This window comes from Orbilia oligospora (genome assembly GCF_000225545.1).
Source record: "Orbilia oligospora ATCC 24927 unplaced genomic scaffold scaffold00007, whole genome shotgun sequence".
In the NCBI taxonomy this organism is placed as follows: Eukaryota; Fungi; Ascomycota; class Orbiliomycetes; order Orbiliales; family Orbiliaceae; genus Orbilia; species Orbilia oligospora.
Genome location: NW_011645564.1, coordinates 1,860,325 through 1,880,284, shown reverse-complemented (window position 1 = coordinate 1,880,284; position 19,960 = coordinate 1,860,325). Strand labels below are relative to the sequence as shown.

The window sequence follows — 19,960 nt, the reverse complement described above, 5'->3', positions numbered from 1 at the left end:
GGCTTGAGATAAACTGACCGATTTCGTATTATTCACTTTGTAGTCGCTTAAAGATACCTTTGCTGAAAAGATCCCTCAAGAAATTGAGAAGATCAAGAAGTTAAAGAAGTGTGTTAAAATTTACCTCGGATCGACCGGTATTTGAGGTGCCGGAATGCTAACAGCGCTCTTTAACTCTAGAGAACACGGAAGCAAAGTTCTTGGTGAGGTTACACTCGAACAGGTCTATGGTGGTGCCCGTGGTATCAAGAGCTTAGTCTGGGAGGTAAGTATCGTTACTTTGCTAAATTATGCATCTTCGCATCTCGTCCTAGTACTAATAAATCATGTCTACCTAGGGCTCTGTCTTGGACGCCGAGGAGGGTATTAGATTCCGAGGAAAGACTGTATGTGCTCTCCTCCTACCAATTGGTACTTACATACATCCGTGTCTGACTAGCTATTTGTACCTATACAGATCCCAGAATGCCAGGAGGTCCTACCCAAGGCCGAAGGTGGCGAGGAGCCTCTCCCAGAAGGTCTGTTCTGGTTACTCTTGACAGGCGAGGTCCCAACCACTGAGCAGGTCCGTGGCTTGTCCGCCGAATGGGCTGCTCGTGCTGAGCTTCCCAAGTTCGTCGAGGAGCTCATTGACCGATGTCCTACCGACCTCCACCCAATGGCTCAGTTCTCTCTCGCCGTCACCGCCCTTGAGCATCAGTCTTCGTTCGCCAAGGCCTACGCTAAGGGTATCAACAAGAAAGAATACTGGACTTATTACTTCGAGGACTCAATGGACCTCATTGCCAAACTCCCCACCATTGCTGCCAGGATCTACCAGAATGTTTTCAAGGGCGGAAAGGTCGTTGCTGTTCAGAAGGATAAGGACTATGGTTTCAACTTGGCTAACATGCTCGGATATGGCGAGAACAAGGACTTCGTTGAGCTCATGAGATTGTACCTTACTATCCACTCCGACCACGAGGGTGGTAACGTTTCTGCTCATACTACCCACTTGGTTGGTAGTGCCTTGAGCTCTCCAATGTTGTCCTTCGCTGCTGGTCTCAATGGTCTCGCTGGCCCTCTCCACGGACTTGCCAACCAGGAAGTCTTGAACTGGCTCTTCAAGATGAAGGAGAAGATCGGAAACGATCTCAGCGATGAGGCTATCAAGAAGTACCTCTGGGATACTCTCAACGGCGGCCAAGTCGTTCCTGGATACGGACATGCTGTTCTCCGCAAGACCGACCCCCGATATGTTTCTCAACGTGAATTCGCCCTCAAGAAGCTCCCAGAAGACCCCATGTTCAAGTTGGTCAGCCAGGTCTACAAGATTGCCCCTGGTGTCTTGACTGAGCACGGAAAGACCAAGAACCCATACCCTAACGTTGACGCTCACTCCGGTGTTCTCCTCCAATATTACGGCATGACTGAGTCTAGCTTCTACACCGTCCTCTTCGGTGTCTCCCGTGCCTTGGGTGTCCTGCCACAGCTGATCATTGACCGTGCTGTCGGTATGCCAATTGAGCGACCAAAGTCCTTCAGCACTGAGCACTATGCTAAGCTCGTCGGCGCCACCCTCTAAATTCCCTTTACCCTGCATACTACCATTTTAACTACTTAAATACCTAATATACCCAAAATTCTCCACTATCCTCACGAATCGATAACACCCTTCCTATGATTAGAATTCTTAACTAGCTTTGCTATGCATGTTTTCCCTTGAGATGAAAGACACCAAAAGTTATTCCTTTCTTTCACAACAATCCCCTGTTTTTTTGATAAAGGGAGGACTTTTTACTTTCTTCTTGTTTGTACTATTTACGATCTAATAATAAGACGGGTGTATCATTCTCACGAAATTTATTCAATTTTCTCCCTCCCTTCCTCTATTTAGGCCTATTCATTGCGAGTCCTTATGGTTGAGCATGTAGAAACCGTGGCAACTAGTAGAGATTGGTCATCGATGCATGACGCAGGAAATTTTGTCAGCAGCGTCAGTGACCTGGTATGGTAATCTGATAATGATCATGTGAATCATCGATATCTCGCACGTGTTGAGTTTTGGAGATTCCGTCGAAATTAGACCTATCTACGATATACTTAGGGAAACGGTGTCCATGGTAAATGGAAAATAGTATATTCACTTTTGATAAGCTACGAGTCTTGACACGAGAAATATCTACTTAGGCAGGTACATGTACATGTATGTATACGAATACAAAGGTATGTCGAAACCATCGGTAAGGAACAACTGATCTCATCGCGCAGAGCCCAAAATAAGACACCTACACTGACCCGCTCCAGCTATGGCTCGAATTCTCAAAAGATTAAGAAATTGTTCTCGGATACGAAGTAGAGTAGAACCTGTTGGAGAAAAGGGTTTCTACTACAATAAATACTGTTTTAATAGTTGATATTCGTGTCCTGAAAATGAGTGAAGAGAGAAGAAGAAAAGGAAACGAGTTTTCACGGGCGAACGAAATTTTTATAGGCGCGGTTGGCTTGGAACAACACAACCTGTTTTCGGCACTGACCCAGCGACTTCCTTACTTGGGTGCCTATAGTACTTAAGTAGTAAGTATCATAAGTGGGTATGTGTGTATGTACGGTGGAGGGTGGCTTCGATATAAACGAAATGTAAAATAACGGTTTCGAAAATACGTAAAATGGTCACGGGCGCTGCCCGTGCTTTGGAGCGCTTGATGTCTTCTATATCATATAGACTTATTCTACACCCACGAAAAAAATATCCTTCGAAATTGCTAACTAGCCAGTTACTTCTTCTCGGCCTTCGGACTCGACTTCTCTCCTTCCTTCGTGTCCTTACCTTCCTCTTTCTTCTTTTCACCTTCGCCTTCTTCCTTCTTCCCTTCCTTTTCCTTTTCGTTCTCCTCTGCTAATTGCCTATTCATAATTTTATTATCGATCAAATCGTGGAATGCGATGATTGCTCTGATCAGTCCACTCAGATAGATAGCCATCAACTGATCATTCGTCTTCACGCTCATCGCCCTTGCAAGTTCATTACTCTCCCCGTAGCTACCCTCGCCTTCGACATCGATATCCGTCGGCGTCGACAGGTTGGGTAATAGGTTGAATACATCCTGCAAGTGACCTAGTATGCTGTGGTTAGGTTGGAGTTGACCATCGATGACTTTGTCCAAATATGCGGCAATACCGCCAATACGGTGATGCATGCCCTGGAGGGATTTTAGCTGGGCGTCGATACGAGCTGTGAGAGTTCCTTGGGCGACGTCGCGAATATCACGGAGGAGGTGTTCCACACCGATTTCTTCGGCTTCTTCGGCTTCGATGATAGAGGGGGTGTGGACGAAGGTTTTGGCTGTCGTTGTACCGTCCTGGTGGGGCCCGCGTTAGCATTCTAATCAAGATATATAGATAAAATAAAAAATAAAAAAGTAAGAATATTCCACAATGAAGCATACATCTTTGATCTCTTCCACAGCAAAGTAGGCATCTGTGGGCACACCGACACCCTGCAAATCCACATCTACAATAACCAATAAAGGATTCGGTGTGTATCGTTTGAAAAGCTCGTTGATCTGTAAGTCCGAGGCTCGTAGCTTAGGCCCGCTGTGATACCACCCGATAAGCTTCTCACGGGCGTTGACTTTCTTGAACATGTCGTTCATGCTCTCGACGTAGTCGTGGTCGAGGAACCATACTGATGGATCCTTATCATCTTCCTCGAAGGGGACAGCGAAGGAGTTCGTGACTCGGACGAGACGACCTTCACCGACATTCTGGCCTAGAAGTACACCGACGACGCGGTTTTTGGTGCCCTTTGCTGTACGTCCGTAGTGATCGCAGACGGAGAGGAGGACGAGTGGGGCGACGGAGACGGTAGATTGGGAGACTATAGAGATGGTTTCGGTGGTTGTTGTTGCCGGCATCTTCGATGATATAATAGATAGATGAGAGAATGAATACGGGAGAAGGGGAGAGCCGGGGGCTTAGAAGGGGATACTGAAGGCTGAGCTGATGATGCCTAGGTGAAGCTCGAACTTTGGGTCGTCGTAATCCGAGGTTATCGAGCTAGATACAGCACACGTAGGATACCGGGGATTATGATTCAGAGGATCTATTCTGCAGCTAATTTCGATGTTGAAACTGCTATTCTTTGATGGAGAAGGCACGAATATCGGATGGTAGGTGGCGGTGGAGGTGGAGATAAGTGGGAGGTGGTGGAACTGAGGAAGCCAGGCGTCGTTGGAAGCTCGTTAGCAAGCTGCCGACCACAGCTCTCCACCAACGCGTCACCCAGGATCTCCACACTTAAGACTCTAATTTCAAACTACTCGAACATGGCCTATGATCTAGAGCTAGAATGCATGATACGACTACTGAGCAGTGAAGCAAGCAAGGGACTTCCTATTTTGAAAATAAGAAGAAAGCTTGTTGATACTCAGCATGGTTTCTATGATATTGTACCTGCGGAGTAGATCGAGGACTTGATTGGTAATTATAGATGTAGGAAGCACTATGATAACATGCAACATGGAGAAAAAAGACCCTGATTATTTGCATTTTTTTTTATATATCAAGTTTATATCTCCTCAAACGCCTTTCCCGGGTTTCACGATAATGATCATTTTTCGTGAGTGTCAGAAAAAACTCCAAAGTAGCAGTTGAAGGAGGACGGGAAGAACGAAAGCAGGCATAGAAGAGGAATAAAGGACTCCAGGGGAAGACCCGAAAAGAAAAAGGAAAAAGAAACAACGGGACACAAGTTATCATTGTCGTATACATAAGAGTTACAAGAGTGACAAAGACGAAGAGTAACAAAATCCAAGGCAAACCCCAATATTTCCCGCTATTCCTGTTGCACCCCGTGGACCTAGACCCCCCTATTGATTCCCAAACAAAAACCGACGTTATTTCATTACCACGTTTCCCCCCCTTTCGTATCCGCTCGGTCAGATACCGGATTTGAGGATTCAGGCAAGGTACTCGTAGCCGAAGGTGTTTTCGCCGGAATATCTAGAGGATACGTTAGTCGTTTTGCGCATTAACTTTTTTTTGTATTTTTTATTTTATTTTATCGGGGAGTGTTTATTTCAGAGCAGAACGTACGTGATGTAGAGGAAACCGTCTTCATCCTTGTGCTCTTCGTAGATAGAGCTCATGAGAGCGGCAGTAGGAGGTAGGACTTCATCAACAAAGATGAAGATGGCCTTCTCGGGAGACAGCTTGATACGCTTACGAATTACGTATACAAACTGGCCGACCGTAAGATCGGCAGGAACCAAGTACTTCTTCTTATCAATGGTGGCGATGTCGGACTTTTCTACCTTTTCACAGATAACCTATAGATTTGGGTGTCGGTTAGAGAAGGATCCAAATTCGGATAGTGATGATGTCAGTACATACGGGAATACGATCGGTGTATTTCTGTCTTATGCGCTCGGCCTCAGCCTTACGCTTCTCAAAGGTGTGCTCGTCCTTAAACTTTGATCGTGCCATTTTTGTAGAGTTGGTTTGGAGGACTGGGGGTTTTCGGAGGTTTGTAGTGGTGGTAGCTTTGAGGTCTGGGGAAGGTTGAGTTGAGAGCTGTCGAGTTAGCACAAAGTGGTCGGAGGTAGTTTGATGGAGTTTCTTTGTATGTGTAGGAAAGGTGGAGAGGTAAGAAATTAGGGAAGGGAGGAAAGGAAGAAGGAAAGAAGGGAAGAAGAGGAAGTGGAAGAGGAAGTAGAAGTAGAAACGTAGAAGGGTAGAAAAAGGGCTGGGTGAGAGAGAGACAGAGACAGAAGCTGGGTAATCAGGGAATGATGTAGGCAGCGGAATTAGTCATGGGTGGGAGGGTGCAGTGATGGGGAAACGAGGAAACGAGGGATGAGGGGGGCGGGGTCGATCACTATCGAATCCCTAGGCGTCTCTGCAGGGCACCTTTGTTCCTATGCAAACAGCCTGGCTGCAGCCCTGCTGAGTACGTCGGCCCGGCTTGCAAACGCGCTCGGGAAGACTACCAGTAAAGTACTTGGTATTTGGGACTTGACTAGGCAAGGTAGCAAGGTAGCAAGGTAGCTCGTCGAGTCACCGCACAAAACGGCAGTGCAGGGTTGGGTTGGATGGCAATATAACGACGATGACAAAGATGGAGCCGGAACTTACTGGAAAGGGTGTGTGTGTGGTGATGATGATGGTGGTGATTATGCAGAGCGATGGACTGTCTGTCGGTATATTATAATATAGGGGAGGGAGAAAGGAAGAGAGAGAGAGAGAGTTTAGGGAGCTTGCTTTGCTTTATTAAGAATCACAGCACAGCACAGCAGCGTGATACGTAATCACGGGGACGCTCCGCTAATCACACTCACCACGCACTGTCTGATCACAGCAACTCATTTTCTTTTAATTTCTATTTCTAATTTCTAATTTCTGATTCCTGATTTCTAACCTCTTCTAGCGGTACGTAAACTGGGCTAGTCACTTCTAGGAAGAATCGTTGGTTCTAGTTAATATTTATATTGAACGATTCATATAGTGTAATATAGCTATAGTAAGTCTCCCAGTGCAAGTCCCAACATCAACGTCGAATTAATCTCCTCTGCTTGATCAAATCAGTTTAATCGATAATCACCCAGAAATCTGACTTGCAGTACTCGTCATGATGCTTTTTTGTGTGTGGAGGAGGTGTACTATGATTCATATATCAGAGCGGCTTTGGTCCGAGTTAGATCATTATCGTACTAGTGCGGTTTTGACTTCACGAGATAAGCTTTGGCCATCAGCTGAATAATCGAAATAGCTGCAAGATATGCATCGATATCGATACTCTGGAGTATTTCTTTCGTTTTACAATCTTGTCTCGGTCAAAAATTGATCACTACTTCGTAGTCTACGTAGATGGTGTAATAGCTCGATAGATTGTATCTAAACATCTAAACAGATGAAGAAAACCCCATGTGCCATACACATACGTCGGACGTCAAGGACTAGTTTCCGGTCTAGAAATAATCCAATTCACAATATAATCTTACATCATGCATCTACATAGGTATTTTCCCATCTGGGTATCGATATAATATATCATGTTCCCTCAGCTGTCGCAGCCCATCCGTACCAGGGTAACGTTATAACATAATATAATATAATAATCTCGCCGTCGATAAACTCTAAGCCGGTCGTGAGATGCTGGATTCTTCTATCGGCCTCTGTAGGAACGATGTTTAAAATAAGAGATACAAAAGTTACGTATATCGAATCTCTGAATGGGGTTTCATATAATCCACCACTGAATCTAAGCACTTAAATTTATAAACAAGGAAGCACCCATCCGGCATCCTCGACATGATCACTGCACTACACTGCACGGTACCTAATCAAGCATAGGCGAAAATACAACACTACCAATAAAGTTTCAAATGCCGACTGGGTATGGTATCCTCAGGTGCTTCTAACATCATTGCCAATCAGATATCACTGAAGTTTAGTTCATGTTTTACAAACCTCTCGATACGTATTCAAAGTCTTGACGTATACCATTATTACTCGAGGAGCTTCTCCTCGGAACCACCTTGCTAAAATTCCTTAGTCTACAGTCAAGGCTAGGAGCAGCTGCTAGCGCAATAGGTGGCTGAAATGCTTTTAGGAGTATTTCCTGAGATCTAGATCTTATGGGTTCCTCAAACCGGCAACCAACGATGCCTGGAGCCTGTTATATTCTCGGGACCGAAGTTATGCCTGAAGGTCAAGCGATCAATGAGTGAAGTATCTAAATATCTGATGTCTTTTTTCCCTCTTTTTTTTTCAAATTTTTTTTTTCAGAATAATACACTTACAACTAACTATATATGCTGTATTCATCTTTCTTCGATATTAACCCGTTGTAGTGGGAAACGACATGCATGGACCATACATTCCTCTGCTGTGTTTTTCTATGTAATCGCGAACCTAGATACACTAGCATGGATGCAGATACGCATCAATTACTGACAATCGAAGGAAAAAAAGAAACTGTTCAATTAATTAAAGTACGTACGAGGTTGCCGGTTCGCGGATGGTAGCTCATTTTTAACTAGATAGCGCCGCATTCTATAGCACAGCCCTTCACATCTAAATTCCGATAATGGAAGTTTGGAATATCCACGTTTAAGATCATAGGATGCAAGGAATGTCGATTTTGAAATTTCGATATCTGTTTTCGAGTAATCTCAATTGAGGATGTGCAATTCCTTATCTAGATACGTAACTACTTGGCCACATTTGCGCGCGCTCCAAACTTCTAGGGGAATTAGCATGATGCATGATGTCTAGCTGGCACCTTCTCCAGAAACCAGGTCTAGACTGACTAGGCTCATCTAGAATGCGATCAGATCCCACTCCCAAGGATTATGATATCGTTGATATCGATATCTGGTTTAAGGTTTGAAAACGCGCCTACAGTCTATCATGGTACGGGGCACTAAACGTCCAATTGGCCAACTCGGCCGTGCCTATTCTATATTCGTATGTTTCATATAGTTGTTTCTCTGAGAAATTGTCAAGTAAAATTAACTTTTACATATCTAACGAAGGTAAATGACCATATTTTCCTCTATTGTACAATAAACCGTGAACCGTTCCCAAGGGCTGCCTTTAGATCGACCTAGAAAACAAATAAAAGAGTCCCTAGTATACATATCAAAAAAGACAAAGTTAATAATGACATAAGTTAAGTGAGTTATCTGAAACCTTAATAAGGTGGACAAGATGTATATAGTACTATAGTGTAAGTGCAAGTTATAAATTGAGGAGATAACCAGCATGTTATGAGATATAATGACCCAACCACGAGAATATCTAACGAAGGTAAACGTCTATATTCACTATACCTTCTGTTACTGATATTCAGTAATACTCCAACCGAACCACCGATTTGAACAGCGCGGGGGGCGAACCCAAGCTGTGGAGCCCCCCAGCGCCACCCACGCTACCCTCAAGATTTCTCGTCAAACCCGAGAAATCTAGATAGAAATGAGACCATTCCGCCGGGACATGGTGCACTTCCTCTTTTTTAATCTCTCCGACTAGTGGATATCACCGTCCTCTGGATATGTTGATATAGACATCCAAAAAGAAAAGGAAGGAAGGGAGAGATCTCATCTCAAAAATAAAAAGAAAAAAAAGTCGCAGCACAGCTCTTTTTGAAAAAATCTCTTTGAACGATCCGGCACCAGGCCAATATATAGTGACTATATTGACCTAGCTGCCTAATTATCCAAGGTTTGCCAGCGGGACCACGTCGAACAGCCAACCCAGGTTGCTTTGTAACTTGACATTGGCACTGGCACACCGTAGCATGCACAGTCGCGGGCTTCGCTTTCGAACAAAGCCCGCCCCAGACCAGATCTTGCATATCGCAAGACCTAAAACCCCAACCATCAGGATGGAGAATGTATTGGATTTAACCCCGGTTCTCCCCCGCGAACAGGATCATTTAATTTTCGAAAAAATCGAGACGGACGTCTCGAGGTTTTCTTTAGGATGGAGAATGGGTTGGAAGGTTGGATCGCACGGGGCGATGGAAAGCGCGGTTTACGGCGCGGCATTTTTATCTTCGCAGGAGGTATATGAAAAACTATATTCGGCAATTATAAAATGGTAGAGAAGGATCCTAGGAGGCTTTTATGTGAGGTATCTTGGGAATTTAGCAGTAAGCTTGCTACGGAAGAGAAGTCAAAGAGTGTAACTCGAAAGGCACTTTCGTCTGATATTTATATCCGCCTGGCACCTGCTGGTGGTTACACAGAAGTCCTATTAATCCACTGAACGTGTGTGTCCTGTCTCAACTGGAATTCCTTCTGTGCAGCTGTGCGGGGTCGACAAACCCATTAGCTCTCGCAATCTCGTATAAAAAATATCTGTCTGCATGCTGCATAGTAGTTCTGCCAATGATCAAAGATCTTTAATCTTCACACAGCCAATTGGGCTTGAACGGGTGTCTTCTGCCTCAGTTCAATGCATTCCATCATTCATGGTATCCATCGTCATACAGGAAAACTCGAGGCCTGGACCCTTCCTACTGATAAGTATCGCGGTTTGTAGACTCGAGCTAGTCTCGATTGCTGTTCTGTAACATCAAGAACCTGATTTCTTGCATTGAACAGTGCCCATTCAGAACTCACGAGGCTGGAAAACCTTGAGCGCTAAATCGCCTAACCTACTAGTCTCTAAACTATCGTGAGAATCATGCAGCCTGATCCTTTTCTTGCTTTCACTCTTTCAAATCCTTCCCTCCTTTTCTCTTCTTTTTTTTTCAATTTTTGACAGGACTTCGAGGAACAATCGACGCCCCTTCAATTCCTTTCAGTTTTTTTCTATCGATAGCCTCGAGTACTCCTGTGTGCGAGTGATTGACGGTGCAGGATGCCTCATGCATGGTTTGCGAAATGGTCGAGAGATAAAAGATCTTAGGGCCGTTCGAGCCAGCTAGAGAGTCCCACTACGGCACGGGCCTCGCCTTAGTCTCGAGCTACAAAATGGAACCATTCCTGTTTAGCATTGCAATTCGCCCTCTTTCGACAGATGCATATTGACAAAATTGCAATATTGCAGAACCGCAGAAGTGGAGACCTTTAGAAACCGAGAACGGGTCTTAATCTTGTAGTTTGTATATGTAACGCAAAGAAAGTAAGAATGTGTTGCGAAGTGTTGGAGAAATCGGCTGGTCTGCCAAAAATGTCACGCGATTTACACGACACTTAACACGCCGGTTCTGGCCGAGGCCGACAAAGCTTCTGAAGTTAAGTGCACCGTACTTCTGAGATATAAATAATTCTGCATTCCGATCCAAACGATCCTTCCATCTCCAATTCCAACCGTCTCTCCCAGCGGCACTTCTGTTCCGTGGATCGAATCCCATTGTCCCCCGGCCTTTCTATTTGCGGAATTTCCGACCTTGCGATTCAAGGGACTTCAACTTCAAGAGGAATCCTGGTGCTTGGGAATTGCTCGCCAATTGTCGATTCAAGTTAGCTAGAAGGGTCCCGAAGAACAATGAAGCCGTTTCGGACCTCTTCGTCCACAGCTCTGCTCCGGAATGCGCAGCACCCCCTCCGCCGCTCAGTCCCGACCATCTCCGGTCGCAGGCTAACCTCGACATGGTCACATGTCACTCTCAATCCCTCACAATGGTCGGGTTCTTCGAAACTAGCGGCTACAGCAGCTGCTGGTGCGGCTGCTCTGGGATTGAGTTATTGGCAATATGTACGAAAAGTTCCCTATTTGTTTGATATTCTCTCCATGCCCATGGCTTGGGAATATGCATATCTTAGTTCGGACAAATTTGCCTAACCTACCGCGGTAGTCTGCACCGAGGATACAATGCGATTCAAAAAAAAGCCCGGTCCCGATCAATCAGCAGGATCAGAAAACGGTAGCGCTCTCCTCCTACCCCCCCAGTTTCTGAAGTATTGGCTTCTTATTTCTCTAAAAGTCTGTTCACTCACACATTCTCGCTCGCTAGTAGAAATACGACAATGGCGTAACTCCAGACTCTCCCATGCGCCTACGTATGGAACAGTTTATCAAAGATCAACAATCTCAAATAATCGCCACTCTCGGTGCCATTGACGGAAAACCTTTCCAAGTCGATACATGGGAGCGTTCTCACGGTGGTGGTGGTATAAGCTGCATCCTTCAAGATGGAAATGTCTTTGAAAAGGCCGGTGTAAACATCTCAATTGTTTACGGGAAGCTGCCACCGGCTGCCGTTGAGAAGATGAGAGTGGATCATAAAAACATTGCTTCACCTACTGGTGAACCATTGGACTTTTTCGCGGCAGGATTGAGCATGGTTTTGCATCCTCATAATCCCAATGCACCGACTGTGCATCTCAACTATCGATACTTCGAAACGATGAACCCAGATGGAACATCCCAATCATGGTGGTTCGGCGGCGGTACAGACCTCACTCCTTCCTACCTCTTTGACGAAGACGCAATCCACTTTCATAAGACAATCAAGGATGCCTGCGATAAGCATGACAAGGACTACTACCCAAAATTCAAGAAATGGTGCGACGAGTACTTTTTCGTGAAACACAGAGAGGAGTGTCGTGGAGTCGGTGGAATCTTCTTTGATGACCTGGATGATAAAGATCCTGAGCAACTATTTTCGTTTGTACAGGATTGTCTGAAAGCATTTTTGCCGAGTTATGTGCCTGTGATTGAGAGAAGGAAGGATATGCCGTTCACAGATGCTGAGAAGCAATGGCAGCAACTGAGGAGGGGTCGGTATGTGGAATTTAATCTAGTTCACGATCGTGGTACTAGCTTCGGTCTTAATACACCCGGTGCAAGAGTCGAGTCGTAAGTTGGAACCGAATGCCGTCAAAAGACAATAATTTACTAATAGTATGATCTAGGATTTTAATGTCCTTGCCGTTGACGGCGAGGTGGCAGTACATGCATGAGCCCACTCCTGGTAGCCGGGAAGAACGCTTGCTCAAGGTTCTAAAAGAGCCAGTGGAATGGGTGTAGTCCACAGCCTATACATCCACCACCCATCTTATCACTTTCTAAAACAGGCTACATCAAAAGTATTTACGGATTACATAATTGTTGGATTTTCATGAGCTTCTGAGAAGAGCAAAAAGTCACCACGCTACCCAATCTATCATCATCATCATTATTATTATATGTCTATAAACTGTAAAATTATCGGCTTAAAAAAAAGGAAAGGCAGAAAAGTGTCATTTTTGGGCGGTTAATGGTTTTGAAAGCGGGAGAAATATTTAACGGAGAAAAAATGTATATATACCAAAAAAGCATCTAGAAGAATTGAAAAGGAAGCAATTACAAGGCGGGGGGGTATTTGATCATATCTACTCTCTAATTGGACCTCTCATGAAAAGTAAACGTCGGGAAGTAGGTAAAAAATGAAAAAAATTAAAGATCGATGGAAACGCTACTATTACGTTCAGAAACTCCAAAACCCATGCCAACAACGACTTCACATCAAACCAATAGAAACAATTGCAAAGAGAAGGTGTAGAACTCAACATATCGGGGCATTTTATCATGAACAGAACGTAATTGTTATGAAACTCTCTACCGCTTCTGTAATACTTGTTAGCTTTGCCATACTAATTAGGATACCCAGCGTTCTTAAGGCTGCTATTATGTTATCAAATACCTTAGGAGGTGGTGATCAACTTACAGGGAAATTGGCAACTGCCTGCCTTTGCTTGCCTAACCAACTCACAGGCGCCTCCTTTCTTCTTCCCAGCGTTACAGTATTCGACTGTAACCTTGAGGTGATATCATACCAAGCACTTGTCATTAAGTCCACCTCTTTCATCAGAATCTCGTTCCTAGCCGCCAGGGTTTCGTAATCGGCGCCTTTCTTTCCAGATCTGTCTGACGTCCTAGCAGTGTCTATTTCATCTTGAAGTTCCTTTATTGTAGTATTTTGCTTTTTGATATGCTATGTTATCATGCCCGGGATCAGTTACTTGTCCAATTTCTATGTTTTTCTTTTTCCTTTTCCTTTCAAGAGAAAGAATCTTTTTAGAATTGAACTTAAACGTACCTCACGGGCTTTGATTGCCTTCTCCCGCCTATCCTCAAGTTTATCCTGAAGCTGTAACACCCTTTTCTCAAGCTCACCATGTTGGCCCTCCCTCGACCCCCCGATTGCCGCTAGAGTGGCCTTGAGTTCTCCATTACCCTTCTCGGAGTCCAATAGAGTGTCTTTAAGATCTGCGATCGTTCGCTGAAGGTCGTCTTTCTCATTGATTAGTTTGCTAATGGAGGCATCTCCAGTGCTAACCGAGAGCGGTGGCCGGTCGTCGAGCTGCTTGCGGGTTTCTTGGATGATCCTGTCTCGTTCTTGGATGTTCTTTCGGAGTTGGATGACAATAGAGGAACTGTAGAAGAATTGTAAGCCCTCTAAATACCTGGGCGACGAGAATCCGTGCAGAATGACAATATCATACCTTTCATCAATATCCCCACCATTTTTCAAAGCCGCTAGCTCCGCCTCTAGTGCCAACTTGTCACTATTAGTGATAAGCACATCCTGTTCCAACCTGTACCTCGCCTTTTCTTTATCCTCTAACAAATTCTGGAACACCAGGGAATCTGCAGACTTCAACCCAGTCTCCTTAAGCTGCTGGTTCTCTCTTTCCAACTTGTTAATCCTCAACTTAAGATCCGTTTTTGTAACACCTCTGAAATTCATTTCGGAATCCAAGTCACCCTGAATAGACTCTGACGCCTGGCCGATGAGCCCGTTCTCCAGTTCCTGAACTTTGACCTCCAGAGTTTGAATATGTTCAGTATCTTTGCTTCTCTGGCCTTCCGCACCCGCTACCACCTCCCTCATACTCGCATTCTCAAGCTCGAGCCGCTGCTTCTCCTTAAGCAACTCGGCATGCTCAGCTTCATACCGCTCAATCTGCTTTTTATATGTCCCAATTAACTTCTTATCCCCAGTATTTGACCGTATCGCCTCTTCCATCTGCACATTCTCCCTTTGCATCATCGTATTCTCCTCTTCAAGGAATTTGAGCCTCTTCTCCAACTCTGGCATGCTTTCCAATTTCTTTTTATAATGTTGCATGACATTTTGTTCCTTTCGAAGCTTTTCAACAGTGTGCCGGGCGGTATCTAGATCGTCCTTGAGCTTTTCGACGTAGTCCGAGGCGCGGGTTAAGTCATCGACTTTACGGTTCAAAGATTTGATCGTATTTTCGTTATTGGAAATAGTGGCATCGCGTTCGCTGATCGTGTCTTCCATTTTGTGACTATAAACCCGAAATATTAATAATTGGCTCTCGAATAGCCTAGGGCTTGGGTTTTAGGTGGTAAGGGGCTCTTACACATCTGCTTGCAATTGATCCAGTTGTATATGCAATACCATATCCGCCTTCGACTGCCCCGTACTCGAAACCGGTCCATCGGTCAACCGCTCTTGTAGGTGCTGTATCTCCACTCGAAGCTCCTCGGTTAATGACTGAGATTTGTTAAAGCGGTCGAGGAGCTGCTTATGCTCGTTCTCCAGCGATTCCTTCTCGGTTACCAAACGGCTGATCTCCTCCTCCATCTGGAACTCCGTCTCGGAACTATTCATTATGTTAAACCGATATACTATCCTAGCAAAGGGCGGTACTTGGGAAGCATACGTATGTAAAACCTGTTTATCCATTTCATCCGAATTCTCTTCGTTCAACTTCATCATCTGAGCAATGACCAGCATAAACTCATTCTGAGATGTCGAGCTTAATTTCTGGATCTGTGTGATGTAGTGTTCCCGCCGTTCGGACTCTACGGCAACGAAAACGACTAGTTTAATAAGCTAGTGACATTTTTGTTCCGTTAGTATGAAGAATAACTATAGTTGGTCTTTTTCTACCACAAGATGGTTATTCACCTTGATAAGCTCCCGCTGTGACCCTTCCCGCGCAATTGCTAATAGATCCGGGGCATACTTCGAGGATGTCGGCGCACGTCGTTGAAGGTTTGAGGTGTAGTAGTGTACTAGGGCCTTATGGATCTTCTTAACTATAGCATCCCGTAATTAGGTTTAGAGGTATCCGGGAGAAAAATAAAATAAAAAAAGATAAAAACAAATAAAAAAGAAGACTTGTACAGGCAATCCGGGGAGTGGTGATTTTTTAAAACTAACGATTTTGGAACCGAACGACCCATTGTTCTGACGGTGTCACCTTGTTGACATCGTCGTGGAATGCGTAGTAATCGATATCAACTAAATTCAACCCCCTCCACTATTAGTACGTGTTGAGATTTGAGAGTTCCATTCTGTGGTTCGGCACATACGTAGTAATTTGCCTATTACCGTCCCGTCTGCTAGGTCGCCCAGATTGGATATATCGGCATCGATCGGAAAGAGCTTGATCTATTGACATAAGAAGAAAACAATTATTAGTGAAAATGCTGTATTGCTTCCGCCCATTGGAGTAGAAGTATATACCCAGTCAAGCAATGCAGCACCAGCTGCATTATTGTAACTCATGAGGGTCGGTTATAAGATTTATATAAACAATCGGTCCGGTCGACCCACGCCCCCAAGAAACAAGTTCCGATTGATAAGGATATATCGTGTAACTGAAATTATAGGAACGTATAGGAATGAAAGATGGTGCGCCTGTTGTGTTTATCGCATGTTACGCTGTGCTGTTGATATATAAGGAGCTACGACGTTGAAGCTTGTGCTTGTGACAGGGCCAGCAAGCTACGATAGATAAACGGACTTCGTGTTACAAACGGAGTCGGGTGCATAAGCTGATGCAAATGAGAACCGGTTTATGTGCGCCGGATAGATTGTAACCAGGATTTCTGAACTCGAAAGAATGGGAGTACGTATATATAGTAATGGTCCGGAAAGGGAGAGATGATGTGAGAGGAGGGGTGATTGTTTGGCTGCCTGCTGCTAGGAGGTATTGGTGGTGGTTTGAGGTGTATGAATTCAAGCTATACTCGAAGCCAGAGCGGCTTCAAGTCGGAATTTGTTTGCCCAGCTAGAAATTGCCTGTTTTGGAGACTCACAAACGACAACAACACTCAACGCGCCGTTATTGGCTGCTTGTCTGTTGGCTGATAACGACCGGATTCGTTGCATTGCATTGTGCCATATACCTACTTTGTATATATTATGCATGTATAGGTATGTACGTATACTTCATATTGAATTAGGTTCAATAGTAGGTTGCAGTTGAGCAAGCTACAATCTATGGTGATATCTGAACCCGAATAGTATTTCCACATATTACAGTTGCGAGGTTATTGGGAAAGCTAAGTGAGAGTGCTGGAAGCTTGATGAAGAACTTGTATACTTTTTTGAACCACCGTCTATTCGAATCTGCCCCAACCTGACTAAACCCGCATTAAAAACATATCAAATGGGAGAGAGAGAGAAAAAGAAGAAGGAATATAGACAGAAAAGTAGCAAGAAGTTTAAAGAAGACATGGGAATCGAAACGCTGCTACAAAATAAAACATATATGCTCGTCCGTAGCGGCTGGTATCTAGTTAGCTGCCTCGGACGGGATATACAATATATACTCAGAAGAAAATATCGCCTCGAAGCCTTATATATTTTATCACCACAGAAGTACTTAGGTACTTACGCAGGCAATAAACGTACGACAACTATGTAAGGAGAGTTGTCGTTTTAAGTACCCGAGTACTTATTTAGGTAGCGAATGGATAATTTAGTGCTTCGCTGTAACCTTCTCGCCGGTGAGCTTTTCGACGGCTTCCTTGGCCCTATAGTTACATCGCGAGTTAGTGTCCGCCGAACAATGTTATCGGAGGTCATAGATGCTATGACTTACATATCACCGAGGCCAACCATGCAAACTGTCTGCCAGATACCGAGACCTATTCTGGGAGTGACACCCCGGTACAAACCCTTTAGGCCGTTGTTTTGGTAGATGTAGCTGTCAACCCATGTTAGTTTATGTTGGTTCCTGCATAACCTCGGGTATGCGAAAAAACTCACTTGAAAGCCTTGACCACAGTCAAGTTCTTAGGCCGGTTCGGATCAACGGTCTTGCTCTGCATCTCCACTCTGATAACCTCAATGGGCTGATTCCATGCACTCAAGCCACCACCGATGGCCGATGCCGCAATTTTCTCAACCGCCGTCAAAGCATCCCTTTCGCCCTTGCCGGTGAAGTCCCTGATCCCTTGCTCTGCCAAACGGCTCAACCCGAATCTGCTACCCCAGTTCGTCATCTGTCTGATAGCAACGGCATTGACACCTTTGTTGATACCGCGGATACCTTCGCGACGGTAGATGTCCATGAAGACAGCCATGGAGGACTGTGGCTTTGCGCCGGTGGAAGCTTGCTTGTGACGGGTGATCTCGACAGTCTTCATGCAGGTGCAGAAACCCATGGTGGCATAAGCTTGTGCGACACCACCGATGACACCACCGGTGATACCTGAAAGGAAAGGTGCGGCGCCAGCGGCGCGAGCGTAATATCTGCGTATTGGTATTAGAATATGATTGGTCAAGTATGCTTATGAGGAATATCGTCGTTATCATACTCAGCTTCAGAGGAAACGAATAAAAGAACGGCACCCTTGGTAGAGGCTTCAATCCAGGCCTAACGCCAAAAATCAGTATATGCTTCAATTACCCAGCACAACGATTTAATGAGACGAACCCATGGTATTAAACCTTGGTAGAAACCAAAGACACCACCTCTAGCCCAGATTTTGGGAATAGCACTGGGCAGCGAATCTCCTCTGTTGGCGGCCATGTGCGTCTATTGGGCGGTATGGTATTAGTATTTGCTATCGGCCTGATGTCATGTCGAGACTGGATATACCTTGATAACTTCTAAGGGCTACCCGAGTTGTTAGTATAGAGCCACAGATAGATTGAATTGGTCGTATGATAGCATACCTGACCCAGTGTTGTAACTCTTCATATCGTCAAGGTCCAAAGTCAGCCTCAAGTTGTTTTATACCGCCCTTCACCCCGCCTGTATATCACGAATTTCTGCCACTTACTCGAACATGTTTAATCCGGCACCAACTATAAATATTTCAGAAAAATCAGTTACGTCTCAGAACTCTACCAACCCGAGGGACAGACGGCCTACAAGATAGGCTACAGAGGGGAGAGACCTACGTAACAAATTGCTAAAGGAAACTGGCTTCTTCTTAATAGCAGGAGCAGCGGGAAGCGCCGCCGGGCTATCTACTACGGCTCCAGACATTGTATCGTATGTGAGAAAGGAAGGCTGTCGTTTAGACGATGGGAAGGAAATGAAAGAGGAGATATCCGAGAATTGAACCGGTTTTGAATAGCAGTGTTGGAATAAAAGATAAAAAGATCCGGTCGCCGGAGAGGGTCAAGAGGAGGAGGAAGACCCAGAGAGACTGACGGACAGGCAGAAGAAAAATGTCACAGAGAGAGAGAGAGAGAGAGTTGTTCCCGGACAAGGGTCTAAAATTCTATCGCGCGAGAAATGCAGAGGAAAAAGGATGTGAATTTTCTGGCTTGTGATAGATAAAGAACGGTCAGCACGGTTACTTGGGTATAAAGGGAAGCTTGGGACCAGAGAAGACCCTGGTCCAGAATCAGGTGCCGAAAAGGTACCTGCCGCTAAACCACAGAGCAGAGCTACCTGCGAGGGAGCTTTGAGTAGCTCGGTAACAAACGACAAGCACCTCTTCAAATTAGCATCGAGTTGAAAACATACCGTGATGATGATGATAATGATGATGATTATGGCGACGATAAAGATGGGGTTGAGATGGCGAGTCAATTGAATTAATCGGGAGAGTTAATGGAGAGGAAGAGAAGAGAGAGAGCAAGGAGAAGAAGGAGAAGAAGATATCAAGGAAGTAAATGGGCGCGTTCTCGAAGGGTCGGCGGTCGCTGCTTTCGGCGAGATTTCGTTGGGGACTTTTTTTTTGGCCCGCAAAACCACACACTTCAATATGCAATTCTAATCCGAGCTCTCGCGGTTTCGGCGGTCTTTTCTAGATAGATATACAATGTCGATCAGGTACTTATATATATTACAGAGTTATATGACAATATCTGAAATAGAAACTACAAGAAGAATCTAGATATTCAGAGGTTTGTTTGATTAATATTGACCCCAATGATCTATGTTTGTATGTATGTATACCCGATCATGACCCCTGACAGAATCAATCGACCCATCTTTCCAATCGCCCTGCCACGATTACACACCGAGTTCATAAGCATTGTGCTGGGGAGATGTTGAGGACCCCGAGCCAACAGCTGCCCTTAATCTCGGAGCCCGGCCTGGTCTGGTTGATTTCATGGTTGGGACCACGCTAAATTCTTTTGGGTGGCAGCGACACCCAAGTCAGGTAAGCCATGCTTATATTATGTAATTTATGTAATTGGCTGAATCCTCACTTCATCCCATATTCCAAGAAAAACCAAAAAAAAACTTGTGGGTACATCAACATTCGCTTTAGCTTGGATGCCTTCACGTGAGGATGGGAATATGTAGTCTTTCCCAGG

General features: G+C 44.8%; 5 protein-coding genes across 5 annotated transcripts; 1 reads left to right on the top strand and 4 right to left on the bottom strand.

The window, feature by feature from the left end:
- Positions 1 to 2,756: 2,756 nt before the first annotated feature.
- On the bottom strand, positions 2,757 to 3,896 carry AOL_s00007g535 (uncharacterized protein; the record flags this gene model as incomplete). Its single annotated transcript, XM_011120436.1, has 2 exons — positions 2,757 to 3,341; positions 3,429 to 3,896. 2 exons carry the CDS (start codon positions 3,894 to 3,896, stop codon positions 2,757 to 2,759), a joined length of 1,053 nt encoding a protein of 350 aa, XP_011118738.1.
- A 1,044-nt stretch (positions 3,897 to 4,940) lies between these two features.
- Positions 4,941 to 5,466, bottom strand: AOL_s00007g534 (uncharacterized protein; the record flags this gene model as incomplete). The annotated part of the gene is made up of 3 exons (XM_011120435.1): positions 4,941 to 4,983; positions 5,077 to 5,309; positions 5,374 to 5,466. 3 exons carry the CDS (start codon positions 5,464 to 5,466, stop codon positions 4,941 to 4,943), a joined length of 369 nt encoding a protein of 122 aa, XP_011118737.1.
- Positions 5,467 to 11,482: 6,016 nt separating this feature from the next.
- AOL_s00007g533 (uncharacterized protein) lies at positions 11,483 to 12,462 on the top strand (the record flags this gene model as incomplete). The annotated part of the gene is made up of 2 exons (XM_011120434.1): positions 11,483 to 12,291; positions 12,348 to 12,462. The coding sequence occupies 2 exons, from the start codon at positions 11,483 to 11,485 to the stop codon at positions 12,460 to 12,462; spliced, it is 924 nt and encodes a 307-aa protein (XP_011118736.1).
- A 570-nt stretch (positions 12,463 to 13,032) lies between these two features.
- AOL_s00007g532 (uncharacterized protein) lies at positions 13,033 to 15,958 on the bottom strand (the record flags this gene model as incomplete). Its single annotated transcript, XM_011120433.1, has 10 exons — positions 13,033 to 13,041; positions 13,142 to 13,408; positions 13,514 to 13,850; positions 13,920 to 14,729; positions 14,805 to 15,047; positions 15,108 to 15,280; positions 15,356 to 15,486; positions 15,611 to 15,691; positions 15,763 to 15,841; positions 15,917 to 15,958. 10 exons carry the CDS (start codon positions 15,956 to 15,958, stop codon positions 13,033 to 13,035), a joined length of 2,172 nt encoding a protein of 723 aa, XP_011118735.1.
- A 1,198-nt stretch (positions 15,959 to 17,156) lies between these two features.
- AOL_s00007g531 (uncharacterized protein) lies at positions 17,157 to 18,674 on the bottom strand (the record flags this gene model as incomplete). The annotated part of the gene is made up of 9 exons (XM_011120432.1): positions 17,157 to 17,211; positions 17,280 to 17,384; positions 17,447 to 17,932; positions 17,998 to 18,056; positions 18,117 to 18,218; positions 18,282 to 18,299; positions 18,359 to 18,377; positions 18,466 to 18,490; positions 18,587 to 18,674. 9 exons carry the CDS (start codon positions 18,672 to 18,674, stop codon positions 17,157 to 17,159), a joined length of 957 nt encoding a protein of 318 aa, XP_011118734.1.
- Positions 18,675 to 19,960: the final 1,286 nt, after the last annotated feature.